The sequence below is a fragment of the Convolutriloba macropyga genome, chromosome 13, assembly GCF_964194025.1.
Source record: "Convolutriloba macropyga chromosome 13, txConMacr16.3, whole genome shotgun sequence".
NCBI lineage: Eukaryota > Metazoa > Xenacoelomorpha > Acoela > Convolutidae > Convolutriloba > Convolutriloba macropyga.
This window is the reverse complement of record NC_134480.1, coordinates 45875782-45894901: the sequence shown is the minus strand read 5'-3', so window position 1 is coordinate 45894901 and position 19120 is coordinate 45875782. Positions and strand designations below refer to the sequence as shown.

At 41.3% G+C, this 19120-nt stretch overlaps 1 protein-coding gene across 1 annotated transcript in view; it reads left to right on the top strand.

Annotated features, from left to right (window-relative positions):
• Positions 1 to 3196: 3196 nt before the first annotated feature.
• The window catches only part of LOC142351736 (uncharacterized), a 48177-nt gene continuing 32253 nt past the window's right edge, over positions 3197 to 19120 (top strand). The window contains exons 1-4 of the mRNA XM_075403882.1: positions 3197 to 3350; positions 6209 to 6536; positions 7247 to 7485; positions 17841 to 17958. Coding sequence (XP_075259997.1) covers positions 3249 to 3350; positions 6209 to 6536; positions 7247 to 7485; positions 17841 to 17958 — 787 coding nt within the window. The 5' untranslated portion in view covers positions 3197 to 3248. The remainder of the gene's footprint in view (positions 3351 to 6208; positions 6537 to 7246; positions 7486 to 17840; positions 17959 to 19120) is intronic.

Genomic DNA, 19120 nt, shown 5'->3' with positions numbered 1-19120 from the left:
CCATTTTTTTACATAAAAATTTGCTACGAAATGGCTCTGTGACTATATATATATATATATATATATAATATTATATACATATAAAAATGTATATATATATATTTATATATATATATATATATATATATATATAACCGCGTGAAAGATACCAAGAGAATGCCTTTTACCTCGGGCCACCACTAATGCCGCTCTCCAACAACTCGCGTCCTGGCCAAGTCTTTAAAAAAGCAGTGGTTCTCCCCCCACGAATACACACACACACACACAAACACACACACATAAACACACACACACAGAATCAGACATGCGCACCAAAACACACAAACACAAACACACAGACACAAAAACACACACTTACCACGCACACACTCACTCAAACACATCAACACACACACAAACAAACAAACACACAAACACAACAACACAGACAAAAACACACACAAACAGAAACACACATAAAACACGCACACATACACACCAAATGACACAACACACAAACACACAAAAACACACACACACACAGAAACACCAACACATTGAAACCCACACACAAATCCACACATACACAGACAAACACACACAAAGAGACACACATAAACACAAACACACACACACATATACACAAACACACACACAGACACACACACACAAAAACACATACACGATCTCACAGGCACAAACACACACACTCACACAAATACCCAAACACAAAACACACACAAACACACACAAACACAAACACACACACACACACACTCACACAAACAAACATTTACAATAACGCACACTCAGACACACAGAAACACACAAACATCCATACACAAACACACACACACACAAACACAACAACACACGCACAAACACTCACACAAACAGACACACACAAACAAACACAGACACACCCGAAAACACAGAGATACAAAAACATACACACACACACACAAACAGACACACGCAAATACACGCAAACAAACAAACAAACACACACAGAGAAACACACATACAGATAAAAACGCACACATACACACACGTACACGCACAACCATCCACACTAACAAACACACAAAAATCACACACACTAACACACACCCACACATATATACACACCCAAACACACTCTCACACACGCAAAAACACACACTCAAACACACACACACACACACACATACGCTTACACAAACCAACAAACACACACGCAAAAACAAAAAAAAACACAAACACACGCACACATGCGGACAAAAACACACACACAATCACACACACAAACACATACACACACAAACACACACACAGACACACACACACAAACACATACACACACAAATACACACACATACACACACACAAACAAACACAAAGAGACACACATACACACAAAACACACACAAACAGAAACACAAACACACAAACACACACATACACACATGCACAAACACACACACAAATACACACACACAAACACAAACACAAAAACACACACACACCATCTCAGAAGCACAAACACACGCACACATAAACACACACATACACAAAAAAACACACAAACACACACAAAAACACACACACACAATAACGCACACTCAGACACACAGAAACACACACATCCATTCACAATTACACACACACACAAACAGAAACACACACAAACACATACATACACAAAAATACACACACGTACACACAAAACCACCCACACCACTAACAAACACACAAAATCACACACACAAACACACAAACACACACAAACACACAATTCAAAAACACAAACACACACCCAAACATATACAAAACACAAACACACACACGCACACAAACACACACAGATTGCACAAACAATCACAAACACACAAAAACACTTGCACTTAAAAATACACGCACACACACAAACAGACACACACACACAAGCACACACACAAACACACACCCACACAATCACACACACACTCACACAAATACACAGAAACAAATATACACAGAAATACACTCACACAAACAAACCCACACACAAAACACTCACACACAAACACACACACACACACACAAACACCCTCAGGCACACAAACACCCACACAAAAAACACACACACTCAAACACACACAAACATACACACGCACAACCACACACACAAACAGACACACAAACACACAGAATCAAATATACACAGAAATACACTCACACAAACAAACCCACACACAAACACTCACACACAAAACACACACACACACACACAAATACACAGAAACAAATATACACAGAAATACACTCACACAAACAAACCCACACACAAACACTCACACACAAACACACACACACACACACACAAACACCCTCAGGCACACAAACACCCACACAAAAACACACACACACTCAAACACACACAAACATACACACGCACAACCACACACACAAACAGACACACAAACACACAGAATCAAATATACACAGAAATACACTCACACAAACAAACCCACACACAAACACTCACACACAAACACACACACACACAAACACCCTCAGGCACACAAACACCCACACAAAAACACACACACACGCAAACACACACACAAACACTCAAACAAACAAACCCACGAACAAAAACACACACATACATACAAAAGCACTCACACACAATCACACAAACACAAACACACATTCACAAACACACACACACACAAACACGCACACGCAAACACACACGCACAGACACACACAGACACACACACACACACAAGCACACACACATACACACGCGTGCGGATCACATGCGTGCCTTCCGTATCAGATTTCCTCTTTTGCATTTTAACATTGGGCAAGCAGGGGATAGATAGTTGTTACATCTCAGTTTGGGGACAGGTGTTTAGTTGTCTTGAGGTCTTGCCGATACTACATAATTTTGATTCTTTGATATTTTTACGGTATTTTTTGGGGGTGGTGGGGAGGGGGGTTGTAGATCGGACCTGAAGTTTTTCGGGCTCGGAACTTTTTTTTGAGCCCTTGCTTGGAGTTTCTCATTAAAGCCCCCCCCCCACCCCGTGAAATTATAGCCTCCCACCATTATGGTATAATTACCATTTCTGAGATTGGGGAGTTGATCACTAAACTGGAGGGGGGAGGTATAATGGGAAAAACCCATAAATTCGAACCCTTTGAAAATTAATTGTGAGAGTACATTAAATGCACGTGGAATATTGAATGATTCTTTTTTTTGCAAAATTGTGACAAGGAAACAACACTGCATCCTTACAGAAATGAGCTCTTCCTCATCATCATCGGGAGATGAACAGGTGTCTCCATCAAGGTTCAGTAGAAGACAGCCACAGAGACACAACAACGAATGCACTCCAATCACGGTTACTTAACTCTCCAAAATTGCTCCTCGTTTATTTTTTTAAATCGGATTTTTTGCGTTTGTGTCCCCCTGCTTAGTGGGCGCAAATTACTTGCACCCTCCAGACGCACGAGCCATTTTTACATAATAATTTACTATGTTATGCCACGTGCTCTAACTGGGGAGGGGCATAACGTACTGAGTGGACACAAACGGAAAAGATCATTTAAATCTCAAACAAGTAAATTAGAATAACTAAGAGGTTACAATTACATGTTGTAATGTTACAAATCAAAAAAATAACAAATCTTTCCTCTAAATTCCTAAATAATAACTAATGTTCGGTTTTTCGTTTTAGTGAACTATTTTAGTAAAATAATTTTATAAAGCCCTCAATTTTTTTGTCCATTAGAACTCGTCTTTTTTGCATCCCTTCTTTCAATGTGTTTTTGAATTTTTTTTTGTTGAATTTTTCCTTTCTTAGAGCTATTGAAAGTTTATTCCATTCACTAACAAAACTTTTCATAATTGAATCATGACTCCATTTTTATTTACAGAACTTTCCGTTTGTGCCCCCAAGCTTAGCGGGTGCATACTATTTGAACCCTCAGACGCACAAGCCAGAATTTTACACAGTGATTTACTATGTAATGAGACCCTGTCTGTAATTGGGGGAGCATAAAGTACTGGGGGCACAAACGGAAAAGATCCTCCTTTACGTTGATTTCATTGTTTCCGAATACTTTGAATTTTTTGTCGTCAAATGTGTTTTTTTTGTTTGATAATATCAAAAAACCTAATTATTGAAGTTTTTCTGTGTGAATTTTTGCAGGGAGAACTATGTTTTCAAGACGCAGACTATGAGCAGCGTCATATTTGGTTGAAAAATAGCAAACTTATATGCCCCATCTAATGTTCTGAATTATTCTGTCAATTGAGTATGACTGCAATCTTTTCAAAAAAAAAATGTAGCCCTAAATTCTAAATGCGACAAAACAAGCTATCCAAAAAGATTTATTCTATTCCTTAAAAGTCTTTGACGGCGAGCCAGATAATTTGATCTGATGGCTAACGCCATTTCATTAAAAGTTTTTTGAATTTTTTTGTATGTCAACTCTTTATCAAGAGCTACACCTAAATAACTACAATCATCACTTGGTATCAGCGAGTGACCTTTGAATGCAACTAAACTGTCAGTTGGTCTCTTAATATTTTTGATAACAAATGATTCAGTTTTTCGGATCTATTTTGTTTTGGACCCCCATTTACAAATAATATGTTGATATATAGCACGTTACTATGTAAAAAAAGAGCAAGTGCTCCTGGGGGGCGTATAAAATAGTAGCCCACTAAACTGGGGTGGGGAGGGGGAAACAATATAGACCCAGTTTTTTTTTCATTTGGAGTTGGCTGGTCCTGTTTCATATAATAATCAGTTTCTGTCAATATTTTTTTAGTCATTTTTTTAAAATACGTTTGATATTTTTCATGACACAGAATTGCTGTATCATCTGCTGATTGTAAGACATTGGAGTTCTTCCCTATTGCTTCACTGAAATTTTTTACATTTAGTATGAAAACCAATGGTCCTAGAACAGTACTTTGTGGAACACCATGATTTATTAACGACGTTCAGTTAACTATGTTTTACAATTAAACAATTTGGCCCTCCCCATTATAGCCCCCTCCCCAATAAATTGTGTGTCATGATTGGGGTATACCTTATATGGCCACTAAGCGGAGAGGGGCGCTGTAATGGGATATTTAATAGATAAGGGGGGACACAAGATAAGTGTCAATTTAAGTTATCAATTACATGATAAATCGTTTCTAAATGTTTTTGGTTGACCCCCCCCTCTCACCCTAGTAGACTTATGAAAAAAACCGTTCTCTGTGGGTATTAGGTTGAAAAGACCGTCCTCAGCAGATATTTGTTATGAAAAGAATTTGGTTCTACTCTGTTACTTGCCATTGAATTTGGCTGGAATTGAAGCTACGGTCCTCAAATTTGGCTCGACAATAAACGCAGTCCGGGACTTCGGCTCGATCCAAGTTTTTGTCCACGAGTTTGGCTCGACGAAAGGCAAGGTACTCGGCTATACATTTGTTTAGATACATTTTATGCAAGGTACTTCGGCTATACATTTTATTGTGCTTGAAATTTACAGAACATGAGTATGTTTTTGAAAACCTTTTCGCAGTCATGGAATATTTGCAAGCGCAAGCACATAATTTATTGTCGAAGGAGTTTAATTATATGGAAGAACACTCAAAACATTATCATTACTGGTGTCAGTTGACCAGTTTAAAGTTGTCATATGACCTCTTCTTGATACGCTTTTCTGAAACTAAACAGCCGCAATTTATGTAATTTCACGAAAAGAATTTGACTCAACCTAATTTCTTCCATGAAAAGATTTAAAACCGACTAATTCAGAGTTCAGAGTAAGCAAAGAATAAAAGAATAGGTTAGCTTGTGCGTTTTATTTGCCTAAGATCCACCCCCCCCCCCCCCCCCCCTCCCTCCCAAGATATCCGATGTGTTTTCCCCCATTATTTATAGTCTACCTCTTAGCTTATTGGTATAACTTATACCTCATTACGATATATACATATCTATTACATATACGATAATGGGGTGCCATATTGATGCATGTTTTCATCACGTTGAGAATATGCGTTAAAAATGCTTGTCAAAGAGCAGTATTTAATATAAGGGTTTCTTTGCCGCGAATTCTATTTAGTATTAAAAGAGAAGTGCCCCCCCTTTTTCCGTTAGTTTACTGTGACCTGTCAAATCAGCGGAGGTTTAAAATTGTGCTTCTTTCGAAATATTACTGTTCCCGATTACTGTTCATTCAACGTATTCTCTTTTCGTAGCCCGTCACCTGTGGATCTGTCAAAGTCAGCCAGAGCCAGAGTCTGGACTCGTGTGAATCATCTCAAAACGAACGCCCGAGCTTCCTACCTGGAACTAACAGACGGTTGTTCAAAGCACGAGCTGTCAGCGAACCATCATCGCATGAAGTCGAAATGATGTGCAGTCATTTTGCATCGCCTAATGTCGTCACTTGTTGTCGGTCAATGTCGGCTATTGCTGAGACCAGTATGACGACTGGAGGTATGGATGGCCAGACTACATATGCGGGTGTGGAGGTGCCACCCATAAAGTTGGATTCCAATTATGTCAGCGATGGAAGCAATTTAGGTAGGTGTTTTCATCCATTAATTTCATGTTCAAGTACGAACCAAACTATGCACAAATAATAATAGAACAGAAAAATAGTTAGACAGAAAAATTGGGGCCTTTTTCATTCTATACCCCTCTACCCCAATATTATAGTCTCCCATTATGGCATAAATAACTTGCACAATATTTTTTCTACGTTCTCAAAATTGTTTCGCAAAATTGCGCAGAAAGGAATTGAAAAAAGCAGAACTTTATGTCAGAAAACGCTGAAAGACTAATGTATGCACACATCTGGCTCTAGTCGCACTATCCTGGGTTCTTGAGGTTGTCCGGACAATAGTATAATCTTGAATGCACAAGTGTGCTCTCGAGTGACCCTGGTCAGAAGTCACTCGGCCTCAGATCTCATCCTGGGTGTTGCGCTTGCCTCTTTTTTCACTGTTCAATTAATTCCGCTGATTCATTACTGTCTTTGCATTCACCTTTTTTGCAAACATATCCCACATCCGAAATACTGTGCGTTAAATTTGCAAAATAGTTGAAAGCAGAATAGTAATGAATAATTGAGCAGTGAAAAGAGACGATGTGAAATTAAATTATTTAACCCACAGTCTTCCCAAAACTGCAAATCCCAAAAATAGCGCCCTAGATTTTACTTACACTTTCGGTCAAAATTCGACAGGGACAATTTAGGTATGTCTATGCGGTGTAATGTGGGTTTTTTCCAGACTTGCTGGTTAGTGTGCGCAACCGGCTCCGCAACTCCGGCAACATGTCCTCATACAGAGAGGACTCCTGGAGAGGAGACAACCGCAACTTCTTCGCTGAGAACTCGTGTAACAGCACTGTGATTCACTTGAGTGGTCGAAGTGTCACCGGAGGGGGAGGGGCATTAGGTGGAGGAGCCGGGGCAGGTTTTGGGGCAACAATTGGGGCATCAACCAGACGACCATCTGTTGCTATACAGGAAACAGAACCAAACTGTTTTTTCGACCACTTTCTCTTACCTGTTCATAGTAACTTGAAAGATTTTAATTAGCTGCGTCTTATTGCAACCCGGACCATAGTAATATTGTAAATCAGCGCTGAACATAGTATTTCTCAGTCTGCATTTTTCTATAATAAGATTATGATCATGTCACTTTTTACTATGAAATTAGTATTTTCAGACTACAAAAAAGCAGATTACAGCCTATAGATTAAGAATTCCTGTTCTGAAAAATGAATACTCGAATCATAGTAACATTGTAAATCAGCGCTGAATCATAGTATTTCGGGAAAGTGAATCATAGGTGTTATTGAATAAGGGAAGGATGGGGTTAATTAGATCTTATGATTTCGGAATGGTTTTGATTAATAATGTAATTCAGTTATGTTTTGTTTCGCTTGATTTTGTGTTACAGTTTTTTGGAAGTCATCTACTTCCTTCCAGTTTGATGATTATGATTGTTGTCATATGCCGGGCTTTCGCTAACGAAAAGTCACAGTGTCCTTGACATCGCCGGCCCCATTTGCAGGATTGCAAAGAAAGAATAAAACTGTCGGATTGCAGCGTATTGAATCATCCGTAAAGTTGAAACAGGAAATAAAATAAAAATTGACTGTAATGAAATATAAGGGTACAAATTAAAGCTGGTGGTCCGTAAAAACGAGCCAACCAAATCATTAATCGGAAATACTAACCAAAAAACCTTCATTGTCCAAGGAAAGCAAGAGGGGTGGGTCTTAGACCTATGACAAAATAAAATCAATAACAAGTTGAAATGGGCTGTTGATAACAGATGATCAATGGATCTTGAAAATGGGACAGATCGATCTGCTGGTTTGTAAATGTAAACCCAGAACGTAAGAGGGTGTAACGTGCTGATCGGAAGCCATGCAATTATGAGCCAGCACTTTTGTTTTAGAAGGGCAAATTGTTGTCCCTAAAATTCCTGTCTTTAGAGAGACTGATTTGTTTATGCCGAAAATTGGGTTTCATTCAGGGAAAACTTTGCTCAGTTTCACAACTGGTCTAACGCGTTCTCCGAATGACGTCTTCAGTTTAACTGATCAGACAATCCCGTCTGTGCCAGGGAAAACTTGAATGACTCTAGCCAAAGGCCAGAGGCCACGGGGGGTGAAGTTTTCTAGAATCCATACCAGGTCGTCAACCTGTAAATTTTTCGACGTCCTATGCCCGTTACATCGTACTTGTTGAGTTGGTAAATACTCCCGTAGGAAGCGATTCCAAAAATGAGTTGCAATTTGTTGTGATCAACGCCAACCTTTTGAAAGGTTCTTCACTTTACCAATGAAGACGCAAGGAGACAAATTAACGGATGAACGACCTAGGAGAAAATGATTTGGAGTCAGTAGTAACGGTTCGTTTATGTCATATGGAACATTTGTGAGAGGCCTGGAATTCATGCTTGCTTCTATTTCACAAGAAACTGTACTCAAAATTTCGTCAGTTAAAGTTCTCGAACCAATGACCCTGTAAAGTGATAAATTAAAAATTTGTACCAATCTCTCCCAAATTCCACCGAAATGGGGAGACGCTGGGGGATTAAATTTCTAATCTATCTCCACATTCATTGATTGTAGCTTAGCTGCCAATAATTTTGATTCCTTCAGTTCTACGATACTAGATTGCAGAGCGTTGTTTGAACCAACAAATGACTTGCCACAATCTTAGACGAATTTGTTGGTTTTCCTCTTCGGCTAATAAAACGCCTGATGCAGTTGATTGTAGAGTCTGTTGCGAGATCATTTGAAATTTCAAGATGATCTTCTCTAACAACAAGACAGGTGAAGAGCAATATATATCGGCTAGATAACCTGCCATTGTTTTTAACAGGAAAAGGTCCTATGAAATCGAGACCAGTTGTTTCAGTGACGAACTGATTTTTCTTGGGTAATCTTTCCTTGGGTAAATCAGCCATCTGGGGGTTGCTAACATCCTGCTGCATTCTACGACATGGCAGACAGTGGCGTATAGTCTGTTTAACACCTGCTCTGCAGCGAAGTATCCAATAGTATTCCATAAGACTGTTTCGAGTCTGCTCGGGACCACAATGACAATTAGTTTCGTGTGTGTGTTGTACCAGTAGCTTAACTGTAGCATTGTTACTGTCAAGTATTATGGGATGACGAGCGGTCATCAGAAGACTTGCTTTTGCCAATCGACCACCTGCTCTTAGTTGGTTTTTTTTTCGTCTAGGAAAGGTGAGAGTGATTTCAATCGGCTATTACTAGAGACCTCAATTCCTTTTTTCAAAAACATGTGTTTTGGGTTAAAATCTTGTCTCCGAATATTGTGAAAAACATGCGGATTAGCTCTAGTGAAATGTGCTAACTTCCTTTCTGCGTGTCGTTTCCTACACTTGTCCGCAAAAAGGATACAGAGTGCTATCACACGTATTATTTTGTTCCAACCGCTAAATATTGTCACGTCGACAATGTTGAGCTTACCGAAGAAAACGAAATAAACTTTACTTGTTGGGCATGCAAAATTTCTTGATTCGGCCCCTCAGATCTTCTATGACTCAAAAATGACGGTCCTGAATTCCATCGAGACTTTGATGTCATTTGCTTAACGCTATATCCTCGAGTTCCGTCATCTGCAGGGTTAGCTGTGGATGAAACGTATTTCCAAACGAAAACGGAGGAGACATCAAGAATTTTGGCTATTCGATTTGCAACAAATATTCTATGGCGCACTTCTGGTGTTCTCAGCCAGTACAAGACTGTAGTGCTGTCAGACCAAAAAACACAATTTGAATACTCTATACCTTGTTCTTCTTTTATAAACTGGTCTAATTGGTCTCCATATACAGCGGCTTGCATTCTAGGTTGGGGATAGTCATCCTTTTTATTGGGGCGATACCAGCCTTGCCCATTACAAATTTAACGGAGATCGATCGATCCGAGTACTCAATTCGCATGTACGAGACGGCAGATAGAGCGTATTCCGAAGCGTCAGTAAAGGTGTGAAGCTCAATTGAGCTTATAGTTTTGTCTAAGAAATAATTTCTAGGAATTTCGACGTCCTTAAATGCCGGAATTTCTTCCCTTAACTGACTGGAATCCTGGATGATATCTAGTAAAAGGGGTTTGTCCCATTTTGGACCATGGTTCCAGGTGGCTTGTAAAACTAGGCGAATTGTAAGAGGCGCAATGAACCCAAGGGGATCAAACAAAGACGCCGCGAACTTGAGTAAAACTCTTTGAGTTACATTGCCTCTAATGTGAATTTTTTGTAGTAATTTACTTTCAATCACATAGCAATCTAATGCTGCGTTCCATGGTAAACCAAGTACCTTTTGGTTCTGAAGGCGAGCGTTGTCTGGATGTAATCTTATTTTGGGTTCAATTGAATTTAGAAATTCAGGACTGCTTGAGTTCCATTTGGTTAGGTTGAAACCTCCTTTAGATAGAACAGTTCTCATTCCTTGCAGTATTTTTTTGAGCACCTTCTAGTGAATTTGTGGAAATATAGAGATCATCCATGTAAATGTTGCGTTCTAAATATTTGAGAGCTTCTGGAAACTGTTCTTCGTTGTCACGAGCAGTTTTTTTTTCGCAAAGCATATGAGGCAATACATGGTGAGTCTGTGGCTCCAAAAATGTGACTGGTGTACTCGTAAGTTTGAATACGACCATCATTGTTCCAAAGGAAGCGTAGGAATTTTCTGTCTTCAGGAGCAACTTTAACCTGCGTGAACATTTGTTCGATTTAAGCGGAAAGCGCTATTTTGTTTTCCCGAAATCTCAAAATTACACCGGTAAGATTTCTTAGCAAATCTGGACCTTTCAGAAGATTAGAAATTAAGGACTGACCTTGAAACACGCTTGATGCATTAGCGACACGGTGTGATTTCCAGGTTTGTTCTCATTAGTCACGGGGTGATAAGGAAGGAACGAAATTTTTTCATCTGGTTGTTCTTTTATTTCATTTTTTTTTGACATAGCCGTTCTTCAAGTCTTTTTCTAGCGTTTCCTCGTATTTTTCTTTAATTCTGGATTATTTGAAAGTTGAGCTGATAAAGCTGTTTCTCCGCAAGCCATCTGTTATTTGGGAGATCGGCGTTCTTTTTCCAGAGAAGACCAACTTCATAATGACCATTGACGAGTTTAGGGGTACTTTCTAAAATATCAAGGGCTCTTTTGTCTTTTTTATACATTGCTTTCTTGGATGATGCTGTGCCTAAGTTTTCAATTTTCATACAATCGGAGACCAACTCGAAAATACGAATGACCATATTAGGATGGCTGTTTAGTTGAGTGAACTGAACTGGATTGCAGTCATATGGGATTAAATCAGTTTTTCCAGCACATGTCCAACCATGTTGGGTTTCAACTCCCCATGATGCATTCTTGGGTCCTTTAACTAATTGTTTGTAGTGTATCAGATCTAGATTGTCAATTCCCAGAATGATGGAAACATTATTGCCACCTATGTCTGGGAAACATATATGGTTGAGGTGTTCAAATGAATCACAGAGATGATTAAGTTTCTTTGTATCTACGGGTGACATATTGAGATCTGGAACGGCGACAACAGCTATTTGTTCGAATGACTGTTCCCCTTGTAAGGGTCTTATTTGAAGTTTTACAGGTGCACAATCAATTTCTTTAGTCATATGATAGCCACTAATTGGCATTTTGCCAATGGTATTCATGCTTAAGTTCAGATTTGTTGCAGTTGACCTCAGCAATAACCTTTGGCAACTGCCATTGTCCAAATAAGCATAGGTATCCAAAACTTTATCACCGTTTTTGAGTTGTACAAGAACAACAGCTACCTGTCCTGTTCCTCCTAAATTTAAAGTTTTCACATTAGATTTTTTTGAACCTGACTTAATAGCAAAGCTATCGTGCACTAGAGTGTGTTGTTTCATACCGCCATTGTTGCTACGGCAAACGTTTTTGGAGGTACACTTTTCCACGTGATGGTTTCCACAACAGTTGAAACATAATCTAAGTTTTCTTATGTGCACTCTGCGAATGCTTGCTGGGAGAGCTTGGAAGTGGGTACACTTGTATAAGAATTGGCAACTTTCATTGCTTGGGCAAAGTTTCACATTGGGTTGCCTGCCTTCAACTAGCGAGTTCCTGCTAGAGCTGTAGTTGACTGTTTATATTGATTGTTTTTCCATCCACTTGTAGCTGCTGTGGAGTTTGGTACACTCGGAGAAATTTTCCAGGACGATTGTGCGTGGCTTGATTGAAAAGTTTGGGGGCTAGAGTTTAAATCTCGACATGCTTTGGAGTAGTGCAGAAGCCAGTCACAGAGTATCTGTAGAGATGGTTGCTGGAAGTCCTTTTCTAGCATAAATTTGTTCCACTCAAGACGTACAGGATTGGGCAATTTTGCTAGCGCCACATTCAGGTTCGTAGTTGAATGAAGGTCGTAAATGAATCCAAGTTGCTGAAAAGTATCCTCTATTGTCAAAAGAAAAGAAGAAAAGTTTGTGTAGCTCTCTGGATGGGATAAATTGGTTCATTTGAATCTATTCAATTTCTCGAGGAAAGCGTTTACAATTCGCTTTGGATTCCCAAAGTGTTCTTGAAGGCAATGAATTGCAGAAGCGTATAAGTCACCGTTGCAACCATAGCCGTCGACGAGGGCTTTCGCTTCACCTGTTAACAGTGATTGTAGGTGAATCATTTTTTCAGATGATGCAATTGGTGCTCTGTCAATAGTAGCTTGAAAAATGCTGTACCATTTCATCCAGCTTAATGGATCACCATCAAAATGGTCCGCGTGCAATTTGGGTACGGATTTTTGTAAGCAATATACATTGAGACATTGCGTGGAGAAGCAAATGGCTTCTGCGTAACTGATGTGTTAGAAATATTACTGAAGTTTGATTGTGTTAATGGAAAAGAGTTATTTTGTCCTAGTGAGTTGCTATCAGTTGAAAATCCGCAAGCAAAGTTGAGAACGATTGCTGTGGCGCACTGCAGGATGCAGCTGATATCTTAAAATTTGAAGTGAATGAAGTGTTGTTGACAGGTAAGGTTGTACCACCGGGTGCAGTATAACCATAACTGGCGAAACGGGAATTCTCAGCGGGCGCTGACGTATTGTTCTGAGTGATGTGATCAGTTGAAAGAGTGTCGTCAAAGACAAAATGAGTGGGACGTTGTTTTAAATTTGGCAAGGTGTTGCCATGTGTTTTTATGTTCTCATTGGAGTTCAATGATAATCCACCAGATGACGTTTGCTGAAGAGGCGTTCTTCTCTTCAACATGTTTTTGGAACAATGTCAGAGTCCGTTTTATGTCTATCTTCAAACGGCTGCGTTCTCTGGACATAATATATTGTTCATCAGGCTCCAAACCGCTGATTAGGTCAAGAACAACTGGTTCAAGCTTCTGCTGCATTTCCCTAATTTCATTAATTGTTTCCTCTAATGTTTCGACATCTTCTGAGGACGTTATAGCAGCAATAAGGTAGTCAGTATGTAGTTTGATGTCACTTTCGATCATAAGTCTAGAGGTTTCCAAACACTTCTGTTCATTTGACTTGGTTGCTGTTGAGGTACCAATGGATTGTTGAGTTAACATTGCTCCATCTGGGGAATCGGATGAACTAGTAATCATTTTGGGCACTGTATTGTTTGAGGTTGATCTCGCCTCGGCCATTAATGAGAAGTCAGAGTAGTTCAGACAAACCGAGTAAAATCAGGAATGTTTGGTGGTAACAGTAGTAGTTTTTACCGCCAGAAACTACTAATACCTATTGATATCAATGCCTTACGAGTGGTAGAACCAAAACCAATACCTACCAAATACCAATACCTACCAGTTACCGAAACTTACCAATACCTACCGAAATCTGGAAACTACCAATATCTACAGGAACCAATACCTACCAAAAACCGGAACCTAAGAATACCTACCAAAATCCGGAACCTACCAATACCTACCAAAACCAATACCTACTAAAAACCGGAACCTAACAATACCTACCAAAAGCCGGAACCTACCAATACCTTCCAAAACCAATACCTACCAAAATCCGGAACCTAACATTAACTACCAAAACCAATACCTACCAAAAATCGGAACCTACCAATACCTACCACAACCAATACCTACCAAAAGTTGGAACCTACCAATACCTATCAAAAAGAATACCTACCAAAAACCGGAAACCCGACCAACCACGACCAACCAGAAGAAGTCCTTGGGGCGGGTAAAAATTTCAGAAGAACTTGAAAGAAGGCGGGGGGGTAGGGAAACGACCAACCAGAAGGGGGTGCTTGGGGTGGATAAAACTCCAGAAGAACCGGAAAGAAGGCGGTAGGTTGGGGAAACGACCATCCAGAAGGGGTCCTTGGGGTGGGTAAAACCCCAGAAGAACCAGAAAGAAGGCGGGGTTGGGGATACGACCAACCAGAAAGGGGTCTTTGGGGTGGGTAAAACCCCACAAGAACCGGAAAGAAGGCGGGGGGTTGGGGAAACGACCAACCAGAAGGGGGTGCTTGGGGTGGATAAAACTCCAGAAGAACCGGAAAGAAGGCGGTAGGTTGGGGAAACGACCAACCAGAAGGGGTCCTTGCGGTGGGTAAAACCCCAGAAGAACCAGAAAGAAGGCGGGGTTGGGGAAACGACCAACCAGAAAGGGGTCTTTGGGGTGGGTAAAACCCCACAAGAACCGGAAAGAAGGCGGGGGGTTGGGGAAACGACCAACCAGAAGGGGTCCTTGGGGTGGGTAAAACCCCAGAAGAACCAGAAAGAGGGCGGGGGGTTGGGGAAACGACCAACCAGAAGGGGGTCTTTGGGGTGGGTAAAACCCCAGAAGAACCAGAAAGAGGGCGGGGGGTTGGGGAAACGAACAACCAGAAGGGGTCCTTGGGGTGGGTAAAACCCCAGAAGAACCCGAAAGAAGGTGGGGGGTTGGGGAAGCGACCAACCAGAAGGGGGTCTTTGGGGTGGGTAAAACCCCAGAAGAACCAGAAAGAAGGCCGGGGGTTGGGGAATCGACCAACCAGAAGGGGGTCTTTGGGGTGGGTAAAACCCCAGAAGAACCAGAAAGAAGGCGGGGGGGGGGGGGGGTTGGGCAAACGACCAACCCAGAAAGGGGTCCTTGGGGTGGGTAAAACCCCAGAAGAACCAGAAAGAAGGCGGGGGGTTGGGGAAACGACCAACCAGAAAGGGGTCTTTGGAGTGGGTAAAACCCCTGAAGAACCGTTAAGAAGGCGGGGGGTTGGGGAAGCGACCAACCAGAAGGGGGTCTTTGGGGTGGGTAAAACCCCAGAAGAACCAGAAAGAAGGCCGGGGGTTGGGGAAACGACCAACCAGAAGGGGGTCTTTGGGGTGGGTAAAACCCCAAAAGAACCGTTAAGAAGGCGGGGGGTTGGGGAAGCGACCAACCAGAAGGGGGTCTTTGGGGTGGGTAAAACCCCAGAAGAACCAGAAAGAAGGCCGGGGGTTGGGGAAACGACCAACCAGAAGGGGGTCTTTGGGGTGGGTAAAACCCCAGAAGAACCAGAAAGAAGGCGGGGGGGGGTTGAGGAAACGACCAACCCAGAAAGGGGTCCTTGGGGTGGGTAAAACCCCAGAAGAACCAGAAAGAAGGCGGGGGTTGGGGAAGCGACCAACCAGAAGGGGGTCTTTGGGGTGGGTAAAACCCCAGAAGAACCAGAAAGAAGGCGGGGGGTTGGGGAAACGACCAACCAGAAAGGGGTCTTTGGAGTGGGTAAAACCCCTGAAGAACCGTTAAGAAGGCGGGGGGTTGGGGAAGCGACCAACCAGAAGGGGGTCTTTGGGGTGGGTAAAACCCCAGAAGAACCAGAAAGAAGGCCGGGGGTTGGGGAAACGACCAACCAGAAGGGGGTCTTTGGGGTGGGTAAAACCCCAGAAGAACCAGAAAGAAGGCGGGGGGGGGTTGAGGAAACGACCAACCCAGAAAGGGGTCCTTGGGGTGGGTAAAACCCCAGAAGAACCAGAAAGAAGGCGGGGGGTTGGGGAAACGACCAAACAGAAGGGGTCCTTGGGGTGGGTAAAACCACAGAAGAACCAGAAAGAGCGCGGGGGGTTGGGGAAACGACCAACCAGAAGGGGCTCTTTGGGGTGGGTAAAACCCCAGAAGAACCAGAAAGAAGGCCGGGGGTTGGGGAAACGACCAACCAGAAAGGGGTCTTTGGAGTGGGTAAAACCCCTGAAGAACCGTTAAGAAGGCGGGGGGTTGGGGAAGCGACCAACCAGAAGGGGGTCTTTGGGGTGGGTAAAACCCCAGAAGAACCAGAAAGAAGGCCGGGGGTTGGGGAAACGACCAACCAGAAGGGGGTCTTTGGGGTGGGTAAAACCCCAGAAGAACCAGAAAGAAGGCGGGGGGGGGGGGGTTGAGGCAACGACCAACCCAGAAAGGGGTCCTTGGGGTGGGTAAAACCCCAGAAGAACCAGAAAGAAGGCGGGGGGTTGGGGAAACGACCAACCAGAAGGGGTCCTTGGGGTGGGTAAAACCCCAGAAGAACCAGAAAGAAGGCCGGGGGTTGGGGAAACGACCAACCCAGAAAGGGGTCCCTGGGGTGGGTAAAACCCCAGAAGAACCAGAAATAAGGCGGGGGGTTGGGAAACGACCAAACAGAAGGGGTCCTTGGGGTGGGTTAAAACATTGAAAAAATCATGGTGCACATCGGTCTAGCTCATTGGTAAATGTTTTTTTTTGAAAACAATACTCAGCTTTAGGTGTGGTTTCGAAACTGTTGGGTTGGGTGCCAAAAATGTTATTGAATAAGGGAAGGATGGGGTTAATTAGATCTTATGATTTCGGAACGGTTTTGATTAATAATGTAATTCAGTTATGTTTTGTTTCGCGTTTGATGATTATGATTGTTGTCATATGCCGGGCTTTCGCTAACGAGAAGTCACAGTGTCCTTGACAATAGGGTCCGGGAAAGTATTACCTTGGTAAGGGAGCTTTCCTAAAACTATTTAAAAAATACATCCTTTTAAAAAAAGCTCAAAAACTTCCTGAAATAATACGTTGGAAAGCACTGAAATGCGCTGAACTTAAGTCAGAAATGAGCTGAAAATTTCACAAAAGTGTTACGAAATAATGCGATGAAATGGCACTGGAACTGGAAACTTGATGACTGTAAATTTTTTGTTAACTGCATATTAAATTAAATATAAATAATAATATCGTGAAATGGCGAGACAGAATTTTCCAAAATTTGATTTTTACACTTTACAGTTTTCTACTTGAATATTTACTCAACTATATTAAACGTGCTTTTTGTAATAGTTTGCGATTTCAGTTAAATTTGAACAAATCCTAATTTATTTAAAATTAATTCAAAAACGGTTTGAATCCAATTTTATCAGCCATCAAGCAATCGCATCCGGGAGGTTCCCAGTGAAATAGACAGCCAACCGACAGCTGACTATGACGAGAGTAGTGTCTTCGTCACCAATAAATTGCCAGTATGTCAGGCCAAAAACGGTTAGTTTATCGGGAATAGTTTTATCGAGACAAAGAGTTATGCCGCCTTAACTGTAAATAATTATCGTCAATTTAAAACAAGTATGAACAAATAGCGAAACTATGACGAGAGTAGTGTCTTCGTCACCAATAAATTGCCAAAATGTCAGGCCAAAAACGGGATAAGTTTATCGGGAATAGTTTTATCGAGACAAAGAGTTATGCCGCCTTAACTGTAAATAATTATCGTCAATTTCAAACAAGTATGAACCAATAGCCAAACGACCAATTGGTAGATTAATTACAAATTGTAGTATTACGAGAGCCGTTACAAATGAACGGATAATTAATCCCGCATTAGAGCGAACGTATATAGGCGCTAATTAACCATTCTTTCGCCGCGCGCTAAACAAACTAACGCTTGCTAAGACTACCAGTACACAAGTATTTAAACAACTTAGTTCGACTTATTTAAATAACACAACTTTAGGCCTGGATCTCCTCGCTTATATCCAGGATAGAAGATGTACATTGTTGAACGTAGGCGGCCTGTAAAAGCACAGTTTCTTTCGATTTAAATTACTTCTGCTTTTGACAGTTGCAATGCAGATCTTTCCCCCCAATTTCAATAAAGATGAAGCAGATTGCTTCAGGGGAAAAGACAATAGAGTCTCAGAAAAAGCCCCCAAGAAAACCATAATTGTTGCGGTTTTAGAAGCGGGGAAAAGCAGAAAACAGGCGCCTACGAAATCAATAATTGATGCTCTCAGCTTTTTAGAATTTTGTTATTTTTTGGAGTTTCAATAATTTTTCCGTGAGATAAAAAAGAGTTAATTCTCTTGCCTTCTCGGCCAATAGGAAAATTAAGAAGCACCTCACTATGAACGTGAGTTTGTGATTGGCTCCCTATCGGCCCAAACTGAGCTGAGATGAAAATGTAAATTTTCTCAGCGAAGTGGGACGGAATAAAATTAGAGAGACAGAAACAATTTCCAGAGATCAGCAGCAGACAACTGCTTTCCTTTTTTTCAAAAAATAACTTGAAAATTTTCAACAAGAACATGATTGAATTAATTTGTTTAAAGAACTTAAACAATTATTTCTGTTTTTTTTACCGTCACGAACTGAACAACTAAATATCTGAACGAACGCCTTGCAGCTCATCTTGATTTCACCACAACAC